At 38.8% G+C, this 26,085-nt stretch overlaps 1 protein-coding gene across 3 annotated transcripts in view; it reads right to left on the reverse strand.

Moving 5' to 3' along the window:
- The window catches only part of map3k5 (mitogen-activated protein kinase kinase kinase 5), a 66,898-nt gene that overhangs the window by 11,487 nt on the left and 29,326 nt on the right, over positions 1-26,085 (reverse strand). For all 3 annotated transcript variants that reach the window (XM_051410028.1, XM_051410027.1, XM_051410026.1), the window contains exons 6-19: positions 25,103-25,209; positions 20,114-20,284; positions 17,261-17,373; positions 15,736-15,895; positions 14,495-14,648; positions 14,233-14,340; positions 13,068-13,120; positions 12,027-12,122; positions 9,433-9,514; positions 7,511-7,644; positions 4,536-4,663; positions 4,131-4,267; positions 2,569-2,674; positions 791-948 (exon numbers count right to left, since the gene is read on the reverse strand). In XM_051410028.1, coding sequence (XP_051265988.1) covers positions 791-948; positions 2,569-2,674; positions 4,131-4,267; positions 4,536-4,663; positions 7,511-7,644; positions 9,433-9,514; positions 12,027-12,122; positions 13,068-13,120; positions 14,233-14,340; positions 14,495-14,648; positions 15,736-15,895; positions 17,261-17,373; positions 20,114-20,284; positions 25,103-25,209 — 1,707 coding nt within the window. The remainder of the gene's footprint in view (positions 1-790; positions 949-2,568; positions 2,675-4,130; positions 4,268-4,535; positions 4,664-7,510; positions 7,645-9,432; positions 9,515-12,026; positions 12,123-13,067; positions 13,121-14,232; positions 14,341-14,494; positions 14,649-15,735; positions 15,896-17,260; positions 17,374-20,113; positions 20,285-25,102; positions 25,210-26,085) is intronic.

The following is a 26,085-nucleotide window of genomic DNA, read 5'->3' on the forward strand; positions in this document are numbered from 1 at the left end:
GCCAGTAAGTGGACCATGAATTAAGATTATTTTTATCAAAAAAAAAAACTTTTTTTCTACTATATTTTTTCTGATGCTTATGTTAGCTTCTATTATATGGTTATGTGGTTCAATTGGACTGCCATGACCACCATCAGTTTTCCCTATACTAGTGTGACTTTTAATAGCTCTTAAATAATTAAATAAATATTCAGAAGATTTTCTTGCATGACTTTGTAATTTTTTAGATGGGCACAACTTAAACCAATCATTGCTGTATATAGGCCTTTGCATGTTATTTGTACATGTCAATGACTTACCTGGCTGTAAGTTACTACAACAGCTGGCAAATTTTGTTTGGTGACTTTAATAGAATGATGTTCCTTAGACATCCAAGTGGAGAAACACTCAGATAAAGCTAAAAACTAATTCACTTTCAGTGCTCTTAACTTCTGTTGGTGGGTGGCAAGAGAGAATGTTCTAGCTTTTGTAGCAAGTGCACAAATGAGCGATAATAACAGGAAGATGGTAAACTCATAATCACACATAATCTTAAAAAAACATTGTATATATCAGATACTTAAATTAAAATATCAAGTACATCAGCAGAGCAATTATCAGGAAAATTGACCACATCCTCAGTTCTGTTGAGATGGCAGAGCTGCAGCTGTTCATTGGCACTGCTGATCAACACTGTGTGGAAGATATCACTACAGAAACAGATGTTCAGCTGCTGCCTACAACCCGTTTGCTAAAATTAAACACATCGCCCTGCGGGATGACGGGATTTAATAATGCTGATGTCTCTCACCTTAAACATAGCAGCCTGCGGCTCTCCCAGTTCATAGAAAGGTGGTTTCCCAGTTGCCATCTCTATGATGGTGCAGCCCAGAGACCAGATGTCCGCTGGCTTGCCGTATCCCCGAGGACCCTTGTCTATGATTTCAGGAGCCATGTACTGTAGTGTGCCTGGACAACCAAACAAAAAACTTAAGAAATACATGGACAGAGAGCCAGATATTGGGATGTTAGACAGTGTAGATGCCCCTTAAGTATCAGGGCCAAAAGGTTAATAAATAAGTCAAATAAATAATTCAGCAAGCAAGACTGTATATGCTTAACAGGGTCTCAGTGTTTGAGCTGAATACTTTCAGAGTGTATAATAATATAAAACTCAATGGACTGTCATCTGCCTGCCAATTTATCAGATATATCTGGATCTGGATGTGCTGGTTTTATCAATTTATTGTTGACAGATCTCTCTTCCTTTAAGTTTGATCTTAAACTCTCATTCATAGTTAATGGCCAGACATCGATCTTCTCATCAATCTTCTATACCTCTAAAATGCAATCAGCCAGATTAGCTGCTTCCCCCCCTGTTTCCACTCTTTATGCTAAGCTAAGTGAACTGGCTGCAGCTTCATATTTAACAGACATGAGAGTGGTAACGATCCTCTCATCTAACTCTCAGAAAGTTAATTATTGTTTGTCGCTAAAATGTCTAACTACTGCTTTAAGGTATGAGATCTTTTCCTCTTTCACTAATAAATAAATAAATTAATAAATAGCAAAGTAAATGATTGACTGTGACTGTGTCAGACATGGGCAAGAAAAGCAAACTAACTAATAACATGCAGTAAACACGTCTCAGTAGCAGGAGCTAAAGTGCATCAAACCTACTTCAGGCAACATAAATGCACATTTGCTCTTTTTGCTCCAAGTATAACTAAAGATGACGCCTGTTCAGGTTTGGCACTACAGTGTGTCTACAAAACTATTAAAAATAATATTTACACTTGAATACATTTTCAACTGCATATAAAAGAAACTGACGTAATTGCTTGAATTAAATCTAATTATAAGTTTCTTCTGTCCTGAGGTTATGTCACAACTCTTACAAATGACCAATTAGGTTATTAGAGCTTTATCTGGGCTTATGAACTTGTGTGAGCAACAGCAAAGAGCCTCTCTGTGTTGTCAAATAATCACAGCTCAGTCCAAACTAACATTTTCAGCTCCCCATTGAAAGGATTCTTTTGTTCTAATAATAGCCGGCTGGGCGTTATTTGCTGCTGTTAGAAGCTCGTGTACTGAGCTAAAAACAGGCAGGGACACATTTATAGCAGGGCTGGGCTATAAAAAGGAGTAGCCCAGTTTCCTGAAAGAGCTCCACCATTCAGGGTAAGTCCCTGTCTGTTCCAATCAGCTGCCAGATGGTCTAATCCAAGAGGTCAAACTGAGCTGCAATTGGCCGCTGTTGTGCCGACATCACACAGGCACAAACCTGTCCGCAGACTTGTGCCAAACCCAGCATCTCTGAATAGAAACAATCTGCTTTTTCTCAGCGATATGACTTAATGGTCATGGAAGTGAGACTAGGATTAGAGCTCTGAAATGTTGACAGCCAAAGACAAGTATTATCTGTATGGGGTTACTTACACTGCTCAGCTTGATTTATGGCAACTGCTGAGCAAAGCTAGTATTGTTTCATGAAAAGGGGGATTTCCAGGAACAAGCATTTTAAGCATTTTGTAGGGTTTGTGTAAACAGAAAGCAATTTAACCTGTCAGTCAGTGAATCAGAATGTACCTGTGAAAGTCTCAGTGCAGGGGTTGATCCCAGCCAACCTCTTGGACGTGCCAAAATCTGATATCTTCAGGACGCCACTGTAGGTGTTGATGAGAACATTATCACCCTGTGGATTGAAAAGACATCCATGAGAACAGATACACCAATTCCCTCGCTGAAATCCCCTGGTTGTGATGGTACTGACATAATGTGAGGTGCTTGCAAGTCCTTGAAAGTGACAAACAGCAGGTTGGAACATGCTGCGTGTGAGGAGGAGGGCGACAACACAGCCAAAACAAGGTGATTAACATTTACATGGAGCTAATGGCGCTTATATGACCGCGTTGTTAAATCAGGTGGACACATGGGGAAGCGGCTGCTGACCTTAATGACTGTGAGTGTGGGAGCGTTATCAGTGTTGGTTTGTCATAGATGAGATAAAACAGGGAGGTTTCGATTTTACATTAAGAAAAAAGGGAAGTCGGCATGGCCAGCGCTCTTGGAATGCATTCATACCAAATCAGATTTACTGTGCTCAGAGTCCCAGGAAACGGGTCCTCAGAGCGCAAGCAAACAGTGAAGCATTCAGCTCAAACCTTTAAATCCGAAATTCTGCAATACTTGATTTATCTTGTTTTTTATTACTTGCTGTGTGTGTCTATGTATGTCTGTGTTAGTCGTTTGGGACTCATAAATATCTTTGATTTGGTGGATTTTTTCCTGTAATTCTTGCATATTCTTGTAATCTTTTGTACATGTTTCCTGTTGCCGTATGTATCTTACATTAAAGCAGACAGACTTTACTTGCTATAAATAAAATTACTTTGCCTTACAAACCTCTAGACTGCACTTCAGTCTATTCTTTTTTTTCTTAAATTGACATAATATTTTGCAGTGCTGCCTCTACACATTTACGCTGAGGCAGCTGCAGTGTCCCTGAAAATCTGGCAAAATGAAATCCATTAGTTCAAACTTATAACGATTTTCTCCTTTTTTACTGGGATTTACATGCGTACACTGGTAATGAGATTGTTTATTTAAATCATTTGATCAACTAAAATGTAATAAAATGTGAATAAAATATTGCTGATAAGTATTAAATAGACAAATAATTGTGGCCATTCAAATTAATACAAAAACCATGAATGTCATGTATTTAGCATTTAGTATGACATCATTAAATAGAGGGTTTCTCTTGAGAGGGTTGTGCACTAATTCCTTGTCTGTTCAGCCACTTCAGCCACAATGCTGATACTAACTAACCGGTTCTTCCGTCTATTACGACAAAATGCAAGTGTTAAATGTATCATCTCCTCTGCACCGGAGGATTCCTTCTAAAAAATTAATTACCAGACACAAGAGTAATTGGGACATTCAGTGTAAACCTTTTTATGAATGTGATTTGAGAGTCAACGCTGTATTACGGTTATCAATCGAAAGAAGCCCCTAAATGCAGCCTGGTTCAGCATCTTCACAGGATTTAAACAAATGATAAACTCTAATATGGCTTAAGATCAACGAGAAGCCAATGATTCCCCAAAGAAAACAGAATATTAATTGCACAGTAACTTCTGTTTAGCCACCTTGATGTCTCTGTGAGCTATCTGGTTGTCGTGCAGGTATTTGAGTCCCTCCAGGATCTGCCGCGTATAGAAGCCGATGGTGGACTCGTTGTTTTTCAGAGGGCCCCACTTGGACCTCAGCAGTGCAGACAGACTCCCTGGACAGCAAGTGACAAAGTACAACAAGGATCAATGCAGTCACTCTGACTTGAGATTAGCAGCACATTTCTGATCAGTCTGAAATAAAGAGTGTCTGTGAGTCTGGAGTAGTTTTCTTCTACCTCGATACTTCTGATAAATCATGTACAAAATCTATGTATTTATTTTAAAAAAAACAGTTATTTCAAGTTGTGTGTTTGAATCAAATAGATATTCTCATCTTTAATTTCCTCCTAGAAGGAACATAAAAGCAACAACAGGTCTCACCTCCAGGCACCTGCTCCATGAAGATCTTTATGAAGCCGTTCTCGCTGATGGATCCGAGGTACTGAACGATGTTCTTGTGCTTCAAGTGCTTGTGAAGAGCGATCTCCTCGTGGAGCGGCTGAGAGTATCTGTATTTTAAAAAAAAGAAAACAAGACGTTAAAACTCTATATTACGGTCTATGCTATCAAACAGGTTAGATACTGTATATAAAGTATATAAAAAGGTAAAGTTCTTTATCTCCCCTTTTGAAGGAGTTGAAAGTTTCCTGATGAGTCAGTTAAAATGATTCATCTGTTGAAGATCAAAGGTCCTAATTTTATAGGTATTTTTTATAAGTATTAAAATTTTTTATTCCCTTCCCTGATTAAAAATGTGCACTACACACTTGCAGTCTATTGAACTTGCTGAACGTCATTGCACCTTTAAAAATAACACCCAGACGAAAGGAACTGAAACTAGAAATTATGTAATGACTTACTACATTACTTACATTACATTAAACTGCAATAAAGCTAAAACTAAGCATTAAGTTAATATGGATAAAATGACCAAACCCAACAAAAAACTAGATTAGGTTTTTAACTATTCATTTTCATTATTAATCAAACTACAGATTATTTTCTTGTTTCCTTGATTAATCATTTGGTTTATCAAACATCAGCAAATGGCTGTCACTAGTTCCCACAGCCTATAGTGATGTATTCAAATGTCTGGATTTGTCCAACCAAGTCAAAGTCAAAAGTCAAACTCAGCTTTATTGTCAAATTTGCTATACATGCACGACATACAGCACAGATGAAATTTCAGTCCTCTCGGACCCACGGTGCAAACAGGCAATAAGTGGTAATGGATAAGACATAAAATAACATAAAATAAACAGTCAACAATCAAGGGCACTTGTGGTATTTACAGGAGGGAGAGAGAGGAGCCGCTGCGTGTGTATGTGCCGCCATCCATGCATAGGGCAACTGTAAACAGTCAGAAACCCAATGATATTCAGTTCATTATCATAAAAGGCTATGAAAACCGCAAAATATTCATATTTAGAAGAGGGGACAATTTAAATGTTTTTATTTCTACTTATAAAAATGACCTAAATGATTAATCAATTATCTAAATTGTTGCAGATCAGATTCATTCTTCTGTTGATTGACTTATATTGGGGGGATTTTGTGTTTATTTTGACAGCTTTAGATAGACAGGAACGGTCGGATTCATGGCTGCTGTAGCATGGACACATGGGACGCCAGCTCTAACAGGTGAGCTACCAGGGCGCTAAAGCTTAATTTAAATGAAAATGAAAATGAAAATCAATAACTGCATTAACCTGATTGATTAATGGCCTGAGTGTACATTATTCAGCACAGAGACAAGTATTATGTTTGCTCCTGGTGGATGGGTCTCCAATATATTCAGAATATTCTTCTTCAGGTGACATGGAAGTAAACAGAATAGATAAAGATGAGATGTTAAAATCCAAAGGGATAAACCAGAAGAACAATGAGGTGGAATTTTGATAACATAGCCTACCAGCAATTTCTTTCCACATTCAGGTCTCTGCATGAATCCCCCCCCCCTTCTGTCTGTCTGTCTTGGGATTTCAATCCACTCCTGAATTATTTACCCAAATTCTCCACATTCTTTGCAGCCGAGCGCCCAGCTGACTGCTTGATGTGATTAGTGGAACAAAGTGTGGCAGTGGAATCATCTAGTCTGCGAGAGACTCGTGCAATTCGAGATGAATAGGTATACTGTAGAGCTGCGAGGAGACAGGCGTTTTAAGCAGAAACAGGGGTGGGAATTTGAGGCGGAGGGTGGGAGTTCGCCTTCACAGCTCTCCACTAAGCAATCACTCAAGTGGATTGCAGCCCAGAAACCACCAGGGACACTGCTGATCTGTGCTTCACGGTCTCAGTCGGAGGGAAGCAGCTCTTGTCTTAATGATGCTCAACAGTAACACTGAACAAGATGAGGCATTAACAGCTCAGACACCTGTCTACATTCAGGCTGTAATTTAATCTTTGCACATGATAAAAAATAGAAGCTAAAGGATTGCTAAATAAAAAGTTCAAATTGGATTCAAATCAAAAGTTTAACCTCTTCTCATCATGAACACGCTGAGAATTAACGTATTAAATTGTAAGCTGATTGTTGCTGTTTGATGTAGCGTGATGTGATTGCGTGTCTTCCACTATGAATGTTCAACGGCTGACTTCATCTTGTTGTGGTGTGGACAGTGATGGAACATCCAGGACCATGATGGAAATACGTCTCTGTTATCCCTGACAATGTTTTATATGCTGGTGTTTTTATTTACTACTGTATTTGAACTTTTGTCATATAAACTAAACAAACCTCATGTCAATCTGCCAATTACACTACGAAATATCTTCGATAATATGACATTTTGGTCTGATGTTGACACTGTGACTATCCGTGGTTCACCAAAAATATTATGGGATTCTTCCACTTGGGAGTATTAACAGATAACTTAAAGGTACCCTGGGAGTTTTTGATAACTATGGAGCAATGTTTTTAAAGCGTGGTTCCCCGTTTCTTTTTTTGTACCGCGCATAAGGATGCATCTGCACGCACTTGAGCAAGTTTCACATTATTCAACAGTTGGTAGCTGTACAACAAATGCAGGGCAGAAGAAATCTGTAAGCTAGGAAAGATGGTTGTAAACAATCGAGGAAATTAAAATAGCATTTTGTGAGGAGGGAAACATAAAGGATACACACAAAGGTTATGTTTTAATTATTTCTCACAAAAATGCATTACGTTAAACGTGTTAAAATGTGTCCTCTTTCCTTGTAAACTAATGGCTTCCTAATAGAGAGACTGACTGACATCACTGTGTGTGAGGCACAAAATGGGAAATGCTTGTGCCTGTAAGTAACATTGCATGACAAAAGTGAGAAACAAAAGAGAACAGGATGGCCTCCTTCTGAGAAATGTCTGAGCAGATTCTCACCTGCTGTCTCTCTCTGGGATTTCTTTGATGGCCAGTCGGACCTGGTTGCTGAGGTCTCGGCCTGCGTACACAACACCAAATGTGCCTTTTCCCAGAACCACCCTCTCTCCGTGCTCGTCGTACTCATAGTCGTACTGTGGACACAAGAGCAACAAACAGTCATTTTAACATGTGATAAAGGGATGTAGATGTAGATTTAATGTTAAAATGGTCACTACAAAGAGCTGATGTGTTCTTACCGCAGTGGCTGTATTAGTGTTGTGTCTGATTACTGATAATGAGACTGCATTTGGCTTCTTTATAATTCAGTCTAACTCTAAACTATTGGAGTAATCTGAGTTACTGCATCTTTCTGTTATTTTTTACAGACTACCACACAGTAAAAATGAAAATGTGTTTTCTTTTAATCCTTTAAATATATCTCACAAATAATAAAATAAGTTGAATCACATAAAAATAATCTAAAAAACATTGATAATTGGATCATTTTTAACAGATTACAACACATTTTCTTTGGTATTTCTGTATATTACATGTCATTCTTAACATTAATAGGACCCAGTAGCAAAAATATACAAAATAATTGATGGTTATTTCTTTATTTACACCTAAAAATCTTTTTAAAGTAATAGTGAAAACCTGAAAATCTGAACATAGCAGACCTACTTTCTTCTATGTGTTTTGTAACTGTCCTGTGTTGTACTTCTCTTTTAGTTACAATTCCTCGAAAGATTATTGTTCTCTTGTTACAGAATCCACTCCTGTTATTTTGTGTTGAGCAAATACAAACAGTTTTTTAATCCAAACAAATCTGATAACTGATTTATTCATTAACTTTAACAACTTTATACCTGTTACATTGACTCTTGAGCCTGGTGAAACCATGGTAAGAAAGGCTCAACTAATGTAATTTTCTTTCTGAATTATGTAATTAATGTTTACAGGAAACAAGCTAAGACCTTGTTTTTTTAGGAAAAGTTGCATTCAAAATAAAAAGTTAAGGCTGGAGAGAAAGTGTGAATTTAGTTTGACAGATATGAAAGTAGCTCTGGAGAGAAACCTGTTAGACATTTGATCTGTGCCATGCCACTGAGTCAAAAAGGGTGCGGCAGTGTTTTTCGGGTAATTAACTTTTCTTTTCCCCGGGCTCTACTGGGAAGACAGGTGAATGCAGCAGCAGGTGTCTATTCGGTACTGTCAAAGCATACAAAGCGCACAAGCTGAATCCAGGTCTTATCCCAGCAGGTTACCGTTCTTCTGGGTTTGCAACTGGGTTTCCATGCAGTTATTAAAATGCAAATTGTCATGAACTGAATAAGAAAAAGCCAGATGGAAATCCAGAATTCATAAATGCTTTTTTTTTTTGTCCAAAGACATTTTGTTATAAAAAGCGAGGGAAATACATGAAGTCAGACAAGGAACTCATCCAAGGCTAATAAACAGTTGAAAGATGGTTTTTGTGGTAAATTACAATTCTGTCAGCAATTCAAATCTTTGGGTGGAAACACCACAGTCACATCATATTTCCTGTGACATTTTAAAAGTGTACCGCAGAGACAACAGGATGTAACAAAACAATGTACGAAAACAAATGGGTGTATTGTTTTTTGGTTTCCATGTACTGAAAAAGAGTTGCATTGCTGTAGAATTAGGAAAAGTTAGTGTTTGTGAGGTGATTTTACTCCTAGTGCTCCTAACTGGTTCCCCTGTATATGAGGCTTTTACTGCCCCTAAGGCTATATCAAGTTAAATATATGGATATAAAAGCAGTGGAACTGTGAGTTCAGTCAGGAAGCTTGCAGTTATCTTTAGTGCAGGGGAACCAGTAACCAAACTATAGGAAGCTATTTTTTTAGTAACTTTAAAGCTACAAAAGGAAACTAAAGAAATATGGGAGTGAATCTAGACTACTGTCCTCTCACCTCTAAGGCGTCGGTGTCACAGTCTCCCTCCTCTGGACCTTTCCAGGCCTCTTCTGTTATGCTGTTGACCAGATCGCAGAATCTGCCAAAGAAAAAGCCAAATACAGATCACACACATCTCCACACAGCTGCATGAAACGGGAAATAGTGTGTAGGATAAGTAGGACTTATCGTAGCCTTAACAATAAGTTTGATACAATAATAGGGCCATAGTTCCTACTCTAAGCACTCAATATGGAACTAAATACTACATTATTGTTATAGAGTAATTCAGTATGGACTTTTAAAATAAATCTAGTTAAGTTAAAATGCATTACCACTCAACAATAATGTATCATTGACATGTATTACACAATATGAGCTGGTTTCTGCTGTTTTCTGTTGTACAAAAGAAAACTAACAGCTGCCTTAAAACATAGGAAAAATTATGGTACAGCCTGCATTTAAACAGCAAAAAAGTTAAATATACATAAGCTAAAATCTGCAATCACACTGGTATACACTGTTTTATTTAAATGTTTAAGTCTTTTCCACATAAAGCCCTTTGTCACGTTGCATTGAAAGATGGGACATAAATAATTTAATAATTACATTTTAAAAATTTTTAAATGTATTATTTTTATATTTTTATATTATTAATGCACCTGTTCCTACAGCCCTTAAAACAAAGTACAAATATCTCTATGTAGCGCATCCTTATTATAATTAATAATTGGTGATTGATAATAACGCTATTTATCTATAAAATCTTATCCAGAAGGGTACAACAGTATGTTTACATATACACCTCCCACACAGATATATACATATTATGACCTTTACCACTGCTGCTGCACACAAGCTGTGAATTAGCACGTCGCCTCATGCCTGCAGGTGTGTTTATGCATGCACACATGCTAATCACGCACATGCACAAACACAATCACATGAGTCTCTTCCTCCTGCTACCACCTTTTTCTACTTCTTTCTTCCTTCCTTTCTGCCTTCTCACCTTTTCTCACCCCTCCCTTCCCACCGTCACTCCTTTCTCCCAGTATTAAAGGAGAGCAGCTTCATAACAACAGCAGGCATGACTCACTGACTCTCACACTCCACATAATGGAACTGGAAGTGCTGGGGAGCCTCTGATGTGACAGTCACAAGTCTGAACACTCAGTGCTTCACTCAGGAACACGACGGTGCCGAAATGAAACAAGGTGTGTTCGTGGTGCCGGGAAAGTGCGAAATTTCCCACCTGAGTACAGAGCTGACAAGAGTGTCTGAACTACTGTAGGGCTGGTGCAAGCAGAGAAGAGATAAATATTTATAATCAAAATTATATCAGAAAAATCTAATGTTGGTTCAGTGATGGAGTTTTAAGGATTAAAATCATAAGTCATAAAAATCTTTGTTTTTCCTGTGAGTAATAGAGCTTGTTAGAGCAGGTTGTCCATATAATCTTTGGCAATTCAATCTCCGGCGTGGTCTTGAGTAACACACTGAACCACAAATTGATGCTTCTGATTATAATTTTTGAATATTGGGCAATTTTTTATTTGAAACTGTGAACCGTTAAAGCATTTATATACTGGAAATAAAGTTTCTCATTGACTGCTGTAAATTTCAAAGAGAAGAACACAGATCACAATTAAGTTGTATTTAAATTTCAACATTAAGAATTCAGTCATTAATTTGCTCATAAAATTAAAATCTTTATGGAAATTTGGAGACAAAAGCTGCCAAATGAAATGAATGCACCACTTGTCACTGTCACAATGCACTCAGAGGTTAAAGGTTGTAACTAACTGTAGTGGCCTTATTCTCTCCTTATCAACGAGTCAATTTATGCTTTTATTTCCCTTTTAATTACCTTAAAAGTTTGGATAACCTTATTCTACACTGATGGTATCATATGAACAGTAGTCTTACTAGAACTCTTAGTTGGATGGTATTAATGAGATTAACGGGATCGCCACTAGGATTTATGATAAAGTTGTTTAGTACTTCTTTTATTGATCAGTTATCCCTCTATTTGGCAATAATGCAGTCGTTTGTTGCAGCTCTTTTCCAGAAGCAGTAGTCATGAGGTCAAATCAGTCAGAGGGATTTTTTCCCAACCTGGCAACCAAAAAGTTGCTCTTATTAATGGATTATAATTGATTTATAAAGCTTGAGCAGATAGTTGACTCACCATTAATACAAGTAAGTAAGTTTATCCAACAAACACCACAAAGGGCCTCTTCTACACATTTACATCCCTCTTTTTAGCTTTAGAGCCATTCTTTTTTTATCTTACATACATTTAAAGGATACAGGCAGCTGAAGGTTAGAGAGAGGGGATGACATGCAGAAAAGGGCCACAGGCTGGAATTGAACCCAGGCCACTGTGGTAAGGACTCAGTCTAAGTACATAGGGGACATGTTCCACCTGGTGAGCTACTGGGACACTCTGAGATTTAGAGCCATTTAATAAAACTGGTGACAGTTCTTATTTTAAGCTAATTATCAATTTCTGACTCATAAAACCAAATAATATATATTTCAAAGTAATAGGAAAAGGTAAATAAATATTGTACAATGTACAAAATATAAACACAGAGAGAATGAGAACAGACCTTTTACAGTGCATCTCTGTACAGAAATAGATCTGGAAGTCCTCTGCATTGTGAAGGACGTAGAGGAAGGCACTGCGCTCGTCAAACTTGGAGATGCTGAGGAGAAACAGTTCACATTTAGTTGGACAATAATCCCATGAGAGCAGATACGACCTAGAGAATGAATGAAGCCTTTCACTAGACATCAACCAATAAATCTGTGGTATGAAGTAAAAGACTGTCACTGCATGTGGATGGCCATCAGAATATAAACCCCGGGTGATGTGACAAATGCAGTATGTACGCACAGATGTAACAACAATACATCTTAGTGAGTGAGGATGCAGGATTATGAGTATGAGCTGCAGCACCAGTTATAGTTATTTTCTTGACAAATTCTGCATCTGGAACAAACACAGAACTCGTTTCCAAATTAAATTATGCTGAATTCCTGCACCAAAGATGGAGAGAGCTTTGATTCAACAACTAAATGGAAACTTTTATCCGCTGCGATGAGCACTTGTCCAATACCTAGCCAGTGTGCCAAGGCCAGAGCTGCTGAGCCAGACAACAACACGACTGTATGTGTGGTGTTGTTGCTCGCATAGCTGCTTTTGTGTCCTGCTGGCTGTCTGCAGGCTGAGTGGGCACAGAGAATGAGTCGTTCCCTAGCAACATGTGAGCACAGCCCTTCACTTCTCCCTGATCTGACACTGAATTCCTTTGAGGACCGTGGAAAAGGAGGCGCAGAGAAGACATCACGAAAACTGTCTACGGTAGCCTGTCTGTGGTATTAATGGAGCACTCTGATACAGTCTGGCGCTGGGAGAGTTGAAGTGATAGTAATGTAATAAATAATACAATCTGTATGCTCTTAGGTCATTTACAACTGCACATTGCAAAAGCATTTAATAAAATGCAATGCTTTGATGCATGCTCACACACCTCTGCACACAACAACATGTTAGACCATAAAATAAATCCTTCACCTATTTACATTTAGCAGATAATCTTTACATTTGTTTGGTTCACAATGTGACACTTTTCCTAGCAGACACTGACCTGACACCTCGTACTGATGTGGCGCTGAAGTTCCACTCATGAATCCCCTTGTGCTGCAGGATAGATTGAAACAAATATCATTACAGCTTCTGGGAATACACCACACTAACTGATCACAGCAGATTGATAGTAGAAGCATTACACAACATGTGCTGATTGACCTTATAGTAATAAAGAGACATTCGTGGTTTTTATTACACTGGCTATAGCACATGAATTAAATGAAGTCAGTGTAGCTGATGCAGCAAGTTTACTAGGATCAATTTCTGGTGAGCAACCACTTTTATTTATGTGCCGCCGTGTAGGGAAGCAATAATGTTCAACAATATGAGAAAAATAATCAATGAAGCAGAGGCAAAGAATTTCACGACAGGAAACAAGAGTCCATTATCACAGCATAGCATCTAACCCAAGATCACACAACAGGAAAACTGACATTCATCTTCCATCTGTTAACTTCTGTTGGCAAACAATATGAACACCTTTTAATTTAATCATTAGTTTATAAAATGTAAAGCATTTGATGTTATGGTGACTTGCAGCATGACACAGAGCATGTTTGAGGCGTATGAATGTATGATTTTGTTTGAATTCATGACCAGCCAATCAGAAACAAGCCTGTTCTGTGGCTGTGGTGTGATGATCACACACCAGTTTCACTTCCTATCAGACAAGCTGAGCAGTCCATGTTTACTAACAGCCTTTGTATCATATTTCAGGCATAATTATCTTCCATCTTCCATCTTAACAAAAACAAAATCATTTTAGACTCTTTCTGACTTCTACTGTATAGCTCAGAATAATGTACGGCAACATGCTAGCATGGAGAAAGCTTCTTCCCATACTTGGAATTGAGCTCCAAGCTGTAATAGCTATATATAAGTAGAAATCTCCCAAACATACTATGTTTCTCTAAGACCCACCCCTATAATATTATACAGCAATTATGCACTTTCCGACAGGAAGTGTAGGTATTTCAAACAAAAAAAGGTGAGGATAGATGTTTCTCTAAGTAATTCATGTTTAAGTGTTTCATGTTAGATTATTACTGGTAAGAGATGGTGAATTTAGTGCAAATGACAGAACTTGACAGAATTTGGAGCAATTAAACAAACGGTAAGAAAAAAGCAGAAGTCGCTGGTCGAGATACATGACGGACACCCACCTTGTCATCAGGAGCAACATGCCAGATAGACACCGTGTTGTCATCCACGTCTTTATTGATGGACAAATATGAAGGCTGGTACACTTTAGTGGGCTCTAATATCAACACCTGGAGAAGAGATGAATGTAAAATTATACGTTTTCCTTTATTGAACAAATGGAAGTTTGCTGAGCATCTTTTTCTTTTGATTCAACATATTAAACATATCGACCGTTAGGTGCATCACTTTGGGTTAATTGGTTCCTTGGATGGAGTCACTTACGGGAAATCGGACGGAGGAGACGTCTTTCTTAGTGGCCTCCACCAGAAAGTCCATCCAGAAGTCCACCAGCTCCTGCTTGGGGGCCGGCTGCTCAACGCCGGGTTTCTTAAACTGTTGGTAGATCAAAATGGTCTCCACTAGTGAGCGCAGATACCTGAAACCAACCAGAGAAAAATATAAAAGAATAAACATTTACCAGCTGTGCCCTGAAAAATCTGAATCCCAATCTTTATTTAACCAAATGTCACAACTACAGGAAATGTTATTGGCATCCAATTTCTCATAAGAAAATCATATGTTATTATACACAAAATAACTTACTGGCAAATAATTTGCATGTGTATTATATTGTTTTAAACCCATGAGCATAGATCAAGAAAGATCATAGAAACAAACAACGCCATGTGATTGTGTTTCCATGCTAGGGCTCATTTTTCTTTGTGACATTAATGGAAACTTAAAGAGTTTTCACAGCACTAACACAAATAAAGAACAGCAGGGTCTTAAGCATAACAAAAAATGAGCTGCAGTTTACTGTACCCCTCCACATGTTGCACATATGACACAGTCTCATAAAGTCTTGAGGAATGGATATAAAGTCTGATTTTAGTTAGGACTTTGTTCCTCCACTGTGAGGGGATTATGTGAGAATGTGAGAAGTTATTTTATAAGATTAAAGGATAATTATTGGCCTTATTTCCCTGTTTTGCCATTAAAACACACCAATACCTTTACATGCAGGTTAGGTTAAAGTTTTTGTTTAGGAAAGGTTTTGGTCATGGCTAAATAGGAAAAAATTCCACTGAAACAAAAAAGGTCAAACTGTTTTTCATGGTAGTAATCATGTTGGCAAAATAAGGGAAGAGCTGGAGGTAATTCTAACAATTTATCCTCTCACTAATCTCTGCACACCTATAATGTCAAACTGCTTGTTTCTAGTTGTGTCTCCTGAGCAAGTTATTGTACTGTAATACAATTCAAACTCCTCACAAAGTGTCACAACAACTGGCTGGTTTATTCATCAAATCCATGTAAAGACAGGTGCTTTTCAAATGAGCAATGTGAGTTTCCTTGTAATATTTTTTGTTCTCCAAAGCGAAACACACCAAATGCTTGCACAATGGCCACAGATGGCCACTGTGGTTTCAAGGGAAAGCAGAGTCACACAGTTGGTGATGGATGCGGTCTAAACTGTGTTTCTGCAGCACGCTAATCTGAGAACGGCTTATCAGTGTTCTCACCAGACGGGGGCTTTAAGTTTGAAGAGTTTTTCAGAGGCTTGGATGACCCTGGTGTTGTCGCAGGCCAGGATGCTGGCGCCCAGGAAGAAGCCCACATCCCAGTAGCTCTGAAGCTTATCCAGACTGCCTTTTTTCCCCAACAGGCTGCTCAGCTTCACTCCTGGAAAGCAACAAAGAGTTAACCTTCCCCTCCCAAACTGAGAATTTAAGCAGACAAGACAGTTGAGGAGAGACCGGAGAGGAAAACAAATGTGCCACAACTTGCAGCACAGTGATCTAACTACATGATTTGTCATTGTATTCTACAAGAGTTTAAAGGTAATTGTGATAGTGTTTTTGGCTGCTGGTGAGGGAAGCTGCTGCTACTTGTCCTGCTGCAGTAACCAGCCATTTGGAGAGGCAGGAGGGGGTCGTAGAAATAAGTGTCAGGGTAAGCAGGGTCTACAGGGACGGAGGGTGGGGCTAATTTAAGGAGCTGCAGGCCGATTCCCAGGACTGCTTTCTCTGCTTCCCACATTCCTGAGCTCCTCTGAGCCTCAGATTTCAGGTCAAAAGCAGAAGATTGGGAACAAGGGCTTAACAGAATGCTTGCTTGCAACAGGAGTGAATGTTCCCATATATTATCAGATTTTTCTTTTCTAAAGCAGATATAATCAATAGTTTTATAACACAGTGGCTCAAACAACTACTGCATGTGTAATGTGACAGGTGCTGAGTGCTTGTTATGATCAATCCACAGAGCATTATGCAGTTCCCCTGAGCTCTGTGGAGCTATATAGCTTCTTTCAGCTTATTGTTCAATCATTGCTCTCATAGTGTTGTTAATGGTTTTCAGCAAAAAACAATTCAATGCTACGTTTCCCAGCAGCAAACAGCCGACAGACACAGTGAGCAACTAACTATTGAACATTTTAGAGCTATTAGCTGCTTAAAGAGGCACATATTTCCCTTGTGGGATGAGGACAATATTGGCATATCATCACCGGTTAAAGCTGAGGAGCCGGACCGGTTAGGAAACTGTTGCCTATTTTTACACCTAGCAGGCACAAAGCAGCAATATCATTCATTCCGAGTCGTGTATCTGGTCACTTGATGACTCCAGGTCCAATATTCACTTTCCTTTTAGTTCTGTTTTGGTCTGTAGGAGCTGGCTCTTTAACAGCTAAAGGGTTCACTGTGTTCACAAGGTAGTTGCTAACTTCTGCCGTTCGGTGCTCAGCAGGTACCATACAGTAGGTTTTAGGTTAAACAAAAACAATGAGCTGAAAGACGGTACAACACTCTGTATACCTGAGAGGAACTTTAAAGTCAGGTGATAATTCACTTTGTTAATATAAGTGAAGCCTTTAACGTTAGACACAATCATTTTCAGATTAAACTACTAATAAGAGCACATGTATCCTTCATATTTCCACGTATGGATGCAAATAATAAAATATAATAAAAGATTTCCTTTAGTACAGTTTTTGCCCTGGACAGATGTGACCATATCTAACAAAGCATGGACATTCTAGCTTCCACTTACCGACTTTACGAAGCTCAAAGGATGTGTCAAACTGGTGTCCGGATGCCAGGAGTAAAACAGCATAGTTGATACCAGAGTGTAGTGTAGGCTCTGACTCAAACCCCTTTTTAAACCTGCAAGAAAAAGAAAAAAAATATTCCAATAAACACATTTCTTGCGTCATTTCCAATCCCAAGCATCTCTGAGATAATGGATGGCTTCACGGGGGTCCCCTGGCTTCCTGAGACACTTCAAGTTAGAAAAAACAATTACAGCCATATTGAGTTGGGACCACAGAACGCCAAACCGCAACTGTGAGCACCCTCGCAAAACAAGAAATTTCATTTATTTAATGAGCAATCTGTTGTGTGCTGAAGGAAGGGGTGTGAATGTTATTAGGGGCCTCTGCCAAGTGGTGACATGGAACTGAAAATAATAGGCAGATGGGAGCTCGATAATGCAAGCGGCATATTCATTCGACAAAGATATAAGGTCTTAAGAGCTATTTCCAGAAGAAGGCAATCAGCAGCCTCTGTTATTAAGTCAACTTCCATCAGCTGTTAGTCTCTATATGCTAACATGAGATACTCATAAGGGATAAATAGCTATTACCAAGTAATACCCTGATTTGCCTCAGAACAGCCTTAATTCCTGGATTCAAGACTGGGATTCAACACGGTGCTGGAAACCCTTTATAAACATCTCACTCTGTGCTGAATCACGAACATCAAACAGATCCTGCGGGACTTTTAGCAGCAAACTCTTTGAACATCCAGCTTTATCACCCAAAGGTCTGTTCAAAGTTTAGTCATCGACTTGTAGATTGAAATACACCCCACTCTCACTTTCTTATGATATTTAGCAGGAAACTTTAATTAGAAGTAATTAATCTTTAGTGTGTTGAAGACACAATTACTTAGGATTCATAGACTAAATGGGTCCAAGTCACATTTAGCCAAATTCCAATTAGATTAAGTCCAGAATGATGTAAGTATATTACAGATATCCTCTCTCTCTGTTCTTGGTCTAAGTGAACAAATGTATGGCAACTAATATTTACATTTTTATGGAGATTTCTGAAACACAGATTGAATGCTGGGACATTTTGAGACATGACATATTGCTCTGTGAGCAGCTTCAGAAAATAAAAAATGCTCATCAAAGATTAATCTGCACTGAGTTTTTCAAAATCAGACTCAATGTATAGAAATTAAACAATAACAACAGACAGACTTCAACCTTTGTAACACTAAAGAAAGCAGGTTTATTTTACAGAACTGAAAAAGGCCACAAACCTCTGCTCACATTCTGTGGCTGAGGGAAGTGATGCAGCATCTTAAATTAGAAAAGCTCAGGTGCTTGTTTGTTCCCTTGAAAAATCTAAGAAAATATGGCAGACCTATGAATGATGCCTCCACTATGACAACTGTGTCCTCCCTGCATCTTCTTCTGTTTCTGTATAATTATGTTTTCATTTATATTAGTATGTTAAAAACAACAACAAACAGAGCTAAATGAGTAAAAAAAGATACATTATTAGATTATACAAAACTTGACCTATTACTAATCACTTACTTTACATAAAATGTAAAAATCTTTAACCTTCACACATATTTTAGTGATTAATGTTATTAAAAGAGGGAACAACAGATCGCCTCGGTAGCTGAGTTGTTACAGCACATGGCCGCATGGTCGCAACAGTCGCCAGCTCGACTCCAGCCGGTTACCTTTGTTGTGTGTCATACCCCTCTCTTGTCCCTGTTTCCTGTCTGCTTCTCTGTCATTTTAACTCTTGAATTATTTCATTATTTTTAGCTGACGGTACTGGAACCTCCGGTGGTGAAAGAGGTATTCGGATCCTTTACTTAAGTAAAAGTACTAATACCACACTGTGAAAATAAAGCCCTACATTCAAAACCTTACTTACTAAGAAAAAGTATGTGAGTATAATCAGCAAAAATCATGCAGTAACATGGCCCCTGTCAGTTTGACTATGATGTTTTTGGATTAATATTACTGCATTAATGTGTATGTTACATTTTACTGTTGTAGACATTTAAAGTCAAGCTAATTTTAACAACTGTAAATCTACAACGATGCATCATATTCTATAATATTATCATATGTTTGTGGTGAGTGCCACATATATAAAGTCGACTTTTTTCAGCTTTGTAGTGATGCATTTTCCAGCTAATCTAAGAGATTTTTTAAGTATTAAGTTTAAAAAGTATAGTTTTTTCAACCCATAAAGGAACATAATCCTTCAGTTTATCACTGGACAGGAAGGTTATGATTTAACATTTTTAATCTCTAAAGTAACTAGTAACTAAAGATATCGGACAAATGTAGTGGAATAAAAAGTACAGTATATCCCTCTGAGATATAGTGGAGGAACCTTTGAATGTTGTTCTCATGCTTTTGCACATTTGCTTTCAGGTGTAACAAGTCGTGCGGTGTTAGAGGCATCTTTTGCATGTCACTGCTGTAATGAGCTGTCATTTGCAGACTTGTGGCCCGCCTGTTTCCCTGAATGAAACTTATAATTCCCCTCACTTGACAAACGTTTTTACCTCCTTCATGATAACAGCTATTAAAGAGTCCTTTATTCATGGCACCATTTACAGTACACCCTTAATACTGTGGTGCCACCATCCAGAGAGTCCCCTTAAAGGGATCTATCATGCATCTTGCCCTTTGGAACATTTGTTATAACAATATTTATATGTGACTCAGTGTCTGGATGAACCAACTGTTTGCCTGAACAGAAATGTCACACTCACACTCACACTCACACACACACACACACACACACACACACACACACACACACACACACACACACACACACACAGACATCCTGCTGGGCTTTCTCACCAAAGTGCGCCGCTGTCTCTGCTCTTTGTGTCAGTGAAGTGAGACTCCAGGAACATGTCCTTATAGATCCGTCCCACCAGGCAGTAGATGTCCGAGGCAACCTGCTCATCACCTTCCACCAGGGGCAACATTATGTCCAGAGCCTTCTGTCTGTCGCCCGGTAGGTTCCTCCTACACAAACAAACATACACAGAAAGCACACACAATGTCAGAAAGAAGGTAAATTACAGTTCAGACATTTTTTTTTTAACTGAGTGAGATATTTTCCAGTAGCAATGATGCAAAAGCGAATCAGTTTTGAGCAAATATCTATGCAGATGTGTGTCAGCGGAAAACTGCTGTGGGTATTTGTGACTATTAACACTTCAAGTGTTGAGACATCACACCATCTTAATCTTAAAGGGGCATTCCGCCAATATCAACACTATATTAGTCATGTGGAGCACCCAGCCTGTGGAAATAGTTGTATAGAGTCTTCTGTGGCTCTAGAGGGAGATGAAAATACCTTATTGAGTTGCATTATGGGAACTGTAGGATTGTGTTTTTGGAGCTTGACGTTCATTTGTGCTCTGCGATGAACATTTTCAATGAACAAGTTCCCCAAACCTATGGAACGGCTGAATCGTGGAGTACTCTCAAGTCTCTAAAGGTGACATTAGCTGCATTTACATCAGACCTTGTACATCAAATAGGAGGAATGAATGAGAATAATAAAAATTAAGAATTGAGGGGCTGGATTAAAGCTTTCACAGTCCATTAACAGCCTAAAAGATTGGTCATGTAGCACTCACTTTTTGTCTCAGATCTGTTTTTTTCTTGACAGCAAAATCTAATTTAATCTGATCTTTTCAGTCCTGATTCAGGGTCTGATTGAATTCATGTGACTTTTACGTCACTCTAGACTGATATTCGTCAAGCGGGTCACTTCAGCACAGTGACCTGTTCACACATTAAACAATTCTTCTTTCGGTTATTTCAATGTGGGAACGGGACACCTTAAAAGATAACTCTACTGATTCCTAAACCACTGGAGTACTTGTGTAAGCACATAATTGTGTGTATGTTTGCATGTTTGTATGTGTGTGTGTAGCTAGGGAACAGCTGCACAGCTATTGTTGTGGGACAGTGATACCTGGTACAGAGGAGGCCATTAGGAGCCCGACTTAAATTACTGAGGTTACTGGGTTCATTTAAGGAATGAGCACTTTTATTTAGTACTGTGAGCCTCTAACTTTACTGCAATGGATCATTCAGGCGCTGAAGGTTCTGTTGTAACTAACCTATAAGGAAATAATAGGAACTCAACAGTATAATGAGTAACCCACTCAAAAATAACACAGAGGGAGGAAGGAGTCTCTCACTGGGAAATTAACTGCGACCTCTTAAGGTGGTAATTAATTGAATTACATGAATGTCTGTTCATGAAAGCTTTTCTATTTCCTGTTCTGATCAGTCCAAATCAGAAAATAACAGAAACTAAAAGAACAGAAAAGTGTGTTCAAAAGCAATCAGGGTTGGACAATAAGCCAAAATCAATCAAATTACCTAAGTTAATTTACTCACAATTTTAATTCTGAGTGCAATTTTCAATAAATAGAAGCTCTGATTCACACATATAATCAATTATAACCTCACTTGTCAGTTTATTGGGTACACTTAATTAACTAAGTCTAATACAGCAGCCCTGCATTAAGTTCAGCCTAATAAAGGCTAATGTTCAATTGTGTTGATTCAATTTCATGTCCATTTTGGAAGCTGTAGGTTTAGGTGTCGTTGACTCGTACTACGTTAGTCTGAGAGGTGTTTCTAATGTTTAGTCTTTCCCATTCACATCAGTGAGGGGACTATCACAAATCACTTCTAAACACAAACAGCACACAGTACAGTCCAGGCGCTTATATATTTATACAGGAAGGGTATATTTGGAGGACTTGTTGCACAAATCTTATGCACTGACAACGAAATAAACTAGAATACAATAAGAAAAAGGCAGAAAAGCCACACTACTGAACACTTTTTAAATCACACGTGATGATCGTGTTCTGATTTGCAGAAGCACCAAAGCAATGAAATTAAGTCAAACAAGAGTCACTTGAGCTGCATTATGCGCCCCCGTTAGTGGCCACTGTATATTAATTATCAACTGCCAGATTTGATATATTAATCACTTAGGATAAAGAGACTATTAGTTAAGATAATTCTCACATTCTTGTCAACATACTTACATAACATATGGGGTATTAATATCAACAAATGCCCCTAATAACTTCAGGAAAAAACAGTTTCCTCAATATTATGGTAATGTAAGCAGCAAAGTGCTTCCTAGCCTCTACTCCATGCTAATTTTTGTTCTGAGTTACTGAACGTGTCAAAACACAGTCTTAAGAAAGAAACGAGTTAAGTCTCACACAGGCACAATGTGTGACAATCATGAAAAAAAAAAAGGAATCCTGATAAACATAACGCGGTTCCTCTTCAGAGCGTGAAGGTTAAATAAAACATATGAGCTGACAGCTATTACCATGGAGACTGTCCAGAGGGAAGAGTGCTCAGGGAGACAAGACCTACTCTCTTCTCATGCATCTCTTTATTCCTCTCTTTCTTCTCTCCAGAGAAGCTGATTGGTATTTGGATGGAGGAGATTTTTCCCTCGCTCCTGTCAGGCTCCCAGCAGTGAGCCGTGCGCAACGGGCAGCGTTCAACACTCACATGCCGGACACTGCCCTGCAGCAGACAAGAGGCTGAAGCCAATTAGTCCACACACACACACACACACACACACACACACACACACACACACACACACACACACACACACACACACACACACACACACACACACACACACACACACACACACACACACACACACACTTTAACCTGGTAGATCCATTTAGAAGCAGAGCACCTACTTCAGACCAATCATTGCCAATCAATTGATCTCAGGTCTCAGTGGGAGGCCGCATGCTGCTGTGTAAGAACTCAGAGAAAAGAGTCAAGGCGTTAATTTATACGACTGAACTTGAAGTGGAAATCAACCTCAGAATAAAAAAGATATTTCTGCTTTATCACTGTATTATGCTGCTTCTCACAACCTACAAACCAACATCTGACAGGTATGGCTTTTTGAAGACTGCAGTAATATCAGTAATTTTGCACTCGCGCTTCAATATAGTTATTTCCACGGTTAAATGTCAAAGATGTTTTTTTTCAGGATGGAAGAGACAGCTGTTAAGACTGTTGAGGACTAAACTGTCCACTAATATGGAGTTCTCTTAGATAATGCCGTTGGTTTTCACCATGGCAACAGAGGTTATTATCAGGGCATTAAGTGGGTCAGAGTTATAGAGAGAGACCTCAGGGAGGGCAACACTTACAATACTGCAGTATTGATACATATATGTGTAGTATAGAAAATCAACTGAGTATTAATAACTACCACTTCATCACATTGATGCAAAAATTCTCCAAATTGCCCAAAATTACCCAGAAATATTAAAGGATATTCAGTAGTTACCATAGTATAGATGGTATGGGAAGCTTTCAAAACGTTAGATGAATTATTATCATCTCGAGGAATAATGTCTAAGTGCCCACTTGATATGCAAAATATATATTTTTCCCAATCAAAATGCTGCTTTAATTTAGATTATGTAACAAATGTGTCATCAAAAACCTGTACCCTAACCATCCAATTAATCTCATCAGAGGTGGCCAAAATTAAGATGACCGCAACAGCACATCACATAACAGACACATGTAACAGCTATTGTAATTACAGTGACTCATCCTACTTTGTTGAATAGGTAAGCCGACACAAAAGACCTCCCACAGCTGTTGGTCTGTACTCATGACGTCCTGTTCGAAACCTGAGGGAAGCACCTCACGACGACAGTGTCTGTCATTGACACTTATCGTATGAATTTGTCTCACAAGATGTCCCAGTGCGCTGCCAAGAGCTCGCAAACACAATATCACATCCTGGTAATGGGCCAGAGAGTAACAGCGAACACACGGGTATCTTGGCACCCTGCAGAAACATTTTCCAATCGTTGCCAAATTAAAGAACAGCTTTATTGATGTTCGAGGCAGTCGCACCACGAAAACCGCAGGAAGTTTACAAGAAAAGCAGCTGGTGAGAAACAGGCAGTTAAAACCTCCTATATCTGCCTTTCTATTGGGTAGCTGCACACATGCTACTAATGTCACTGCCGCTTGGGAGCTCCGTAACCTGAATCTGCTGCTGCTTGTAACTTCTGTGATTTATTTTTTGAGTTTGAATAAAGTAAAATTAATATCATAATGTTTTTACTGGACACCTCGATGTTGATTGGTGCGACAAATGTAAGGGGTGAAAGGGCCGAGAGCTGTATGGATACTTTTCCTCCACTGTGTTGTTCTAACACCTCAGAGTCAATCATTGTCTAAAGACAACGAGAGTGGTTGTGTTCAAATCATAATCTGTAATCCAAAGTGAGTTACCTGTAGAGCACATTTCAAACACTAAAGCAATTCAAAGTGCTTTACATAGTGTATGAATATTTAAAATAGATTAAAAAAAACATAGAGATTAATACTACATCGGTAAACTGGATAATGATTCAGGTTCAGTAAAAAGTGGTAAAAGTTCTTAAACTAGATTTAAAGTCGCTGTAAAATGGTGAGTACATTATTATTATCCATTCAGTCCAGTAACATTTTAAAAGTCTAGACGTAACCGCACGGATGAATCATTTCATCCCCATTCAAGTTAATGGAGGGATAAACTGGAAGATAGCTCAGCCGGTAGACGTCTCTGGTTAGTCAGTAAACATTTATCGGGGTAATTTCTTTACAGCAGGAAGTGGCTTTTTTTTGTTTCATTCACCACAGAATAGAGCGCTGCTTCCAGTGCTGTATCCAACTCTCTTTATACATCCATGGTCACACCACATTGCTTCCTATGTCAATATCAGTATTGCTGTGTCAAGAAGGTCGTCGCCATCTTACCGATTCAGTGCAAAGGCGTAGTGGAACTTCACATGGGGATGAGCCACAGGGTCAAAGGTCGGAAGCTTCTCCAGAGTCTCCACCAGCTTCACGATGGACTCATAATCCTAGAAGATAAGTAAAGAACACACGTATGAGCTCCTGTTGCCCCTTTACCCCGACCATCGCTGAGCACTGTTGGACTGTCCTCCAAACATACACTCCAACTCATCAAGGTACCGAGCTGCTTTGGGGCTGGAGGGATTTTCCGATGTCCTTTAATTCATTCTGTCTGAGACTCAACTGTCTGCTTAACACCAAAAGCACTTCAATAATTGAGTGGCCCCTTCATCACATTTTTGTTGCTCCTACTTGCCTACATAGTTACTATACCCAAAGCATGTTGAATAATTCAGCACATCCTCAATGCTTGTTGTTCTAATGAATCATTCATGAGGCTAAGCGCTGCCTGTGGTGAGTGGGTGGATCTGGACGGTGAGCGCCATCGCAATGCGGAGACTAAAGAGCGGAAAGAGCGGCAGATTTAAGACAAGCAGACCAAAAGCTTCGCCTAGAGCGCTCTACAGGCGGTCTGCAATTGGCCTCTGTTTGAAAAAATGCGACTCGTAATGGGGACAGATTGATGCTGAGGCAGTGACCTCTCTCTAACTTGTACAGTAGGTTTATACAGTAGTTTCTTCTGTCAAGGTCAGGGACACAAACAGCACACACAGATCATCGGCACTTAGTTGGCAATTTGTTTGAACTTAAGAGGGGAGTCAGTGGATGGCTGACTGTCTGATATACCCTCAGAGTTTATCCTAGAAACTTTTTGAGGTGTTGAAAGGTGTTGCAGATGTCATTGTTTGCCTCCCAAAGTGTGATAAAGATATGAAATGTTGCTTATAAAGCTGAACAGTTCAGTCAACTTGATTAGTCAGCAAAAATTCTGGAAGTCTTTCAATATTTTGAGTAATATTTCAAACTGAAAACCCAAACTTTTA

The sequence above is a fragment of the Dicentrarchus labrax genome, unplaced genomic scaffold, assembly GCF_905237075.1.
Source record: "Dicentrarchus labrax unplaced genomic scaffold, dlabrax2021, whole genome shotgun sequence".
NCBI lineage: Eukaryota > Metazoa > Chordata > Actinopteri > Moronidae > Dicentrarchus > Dicentrarchus labrax.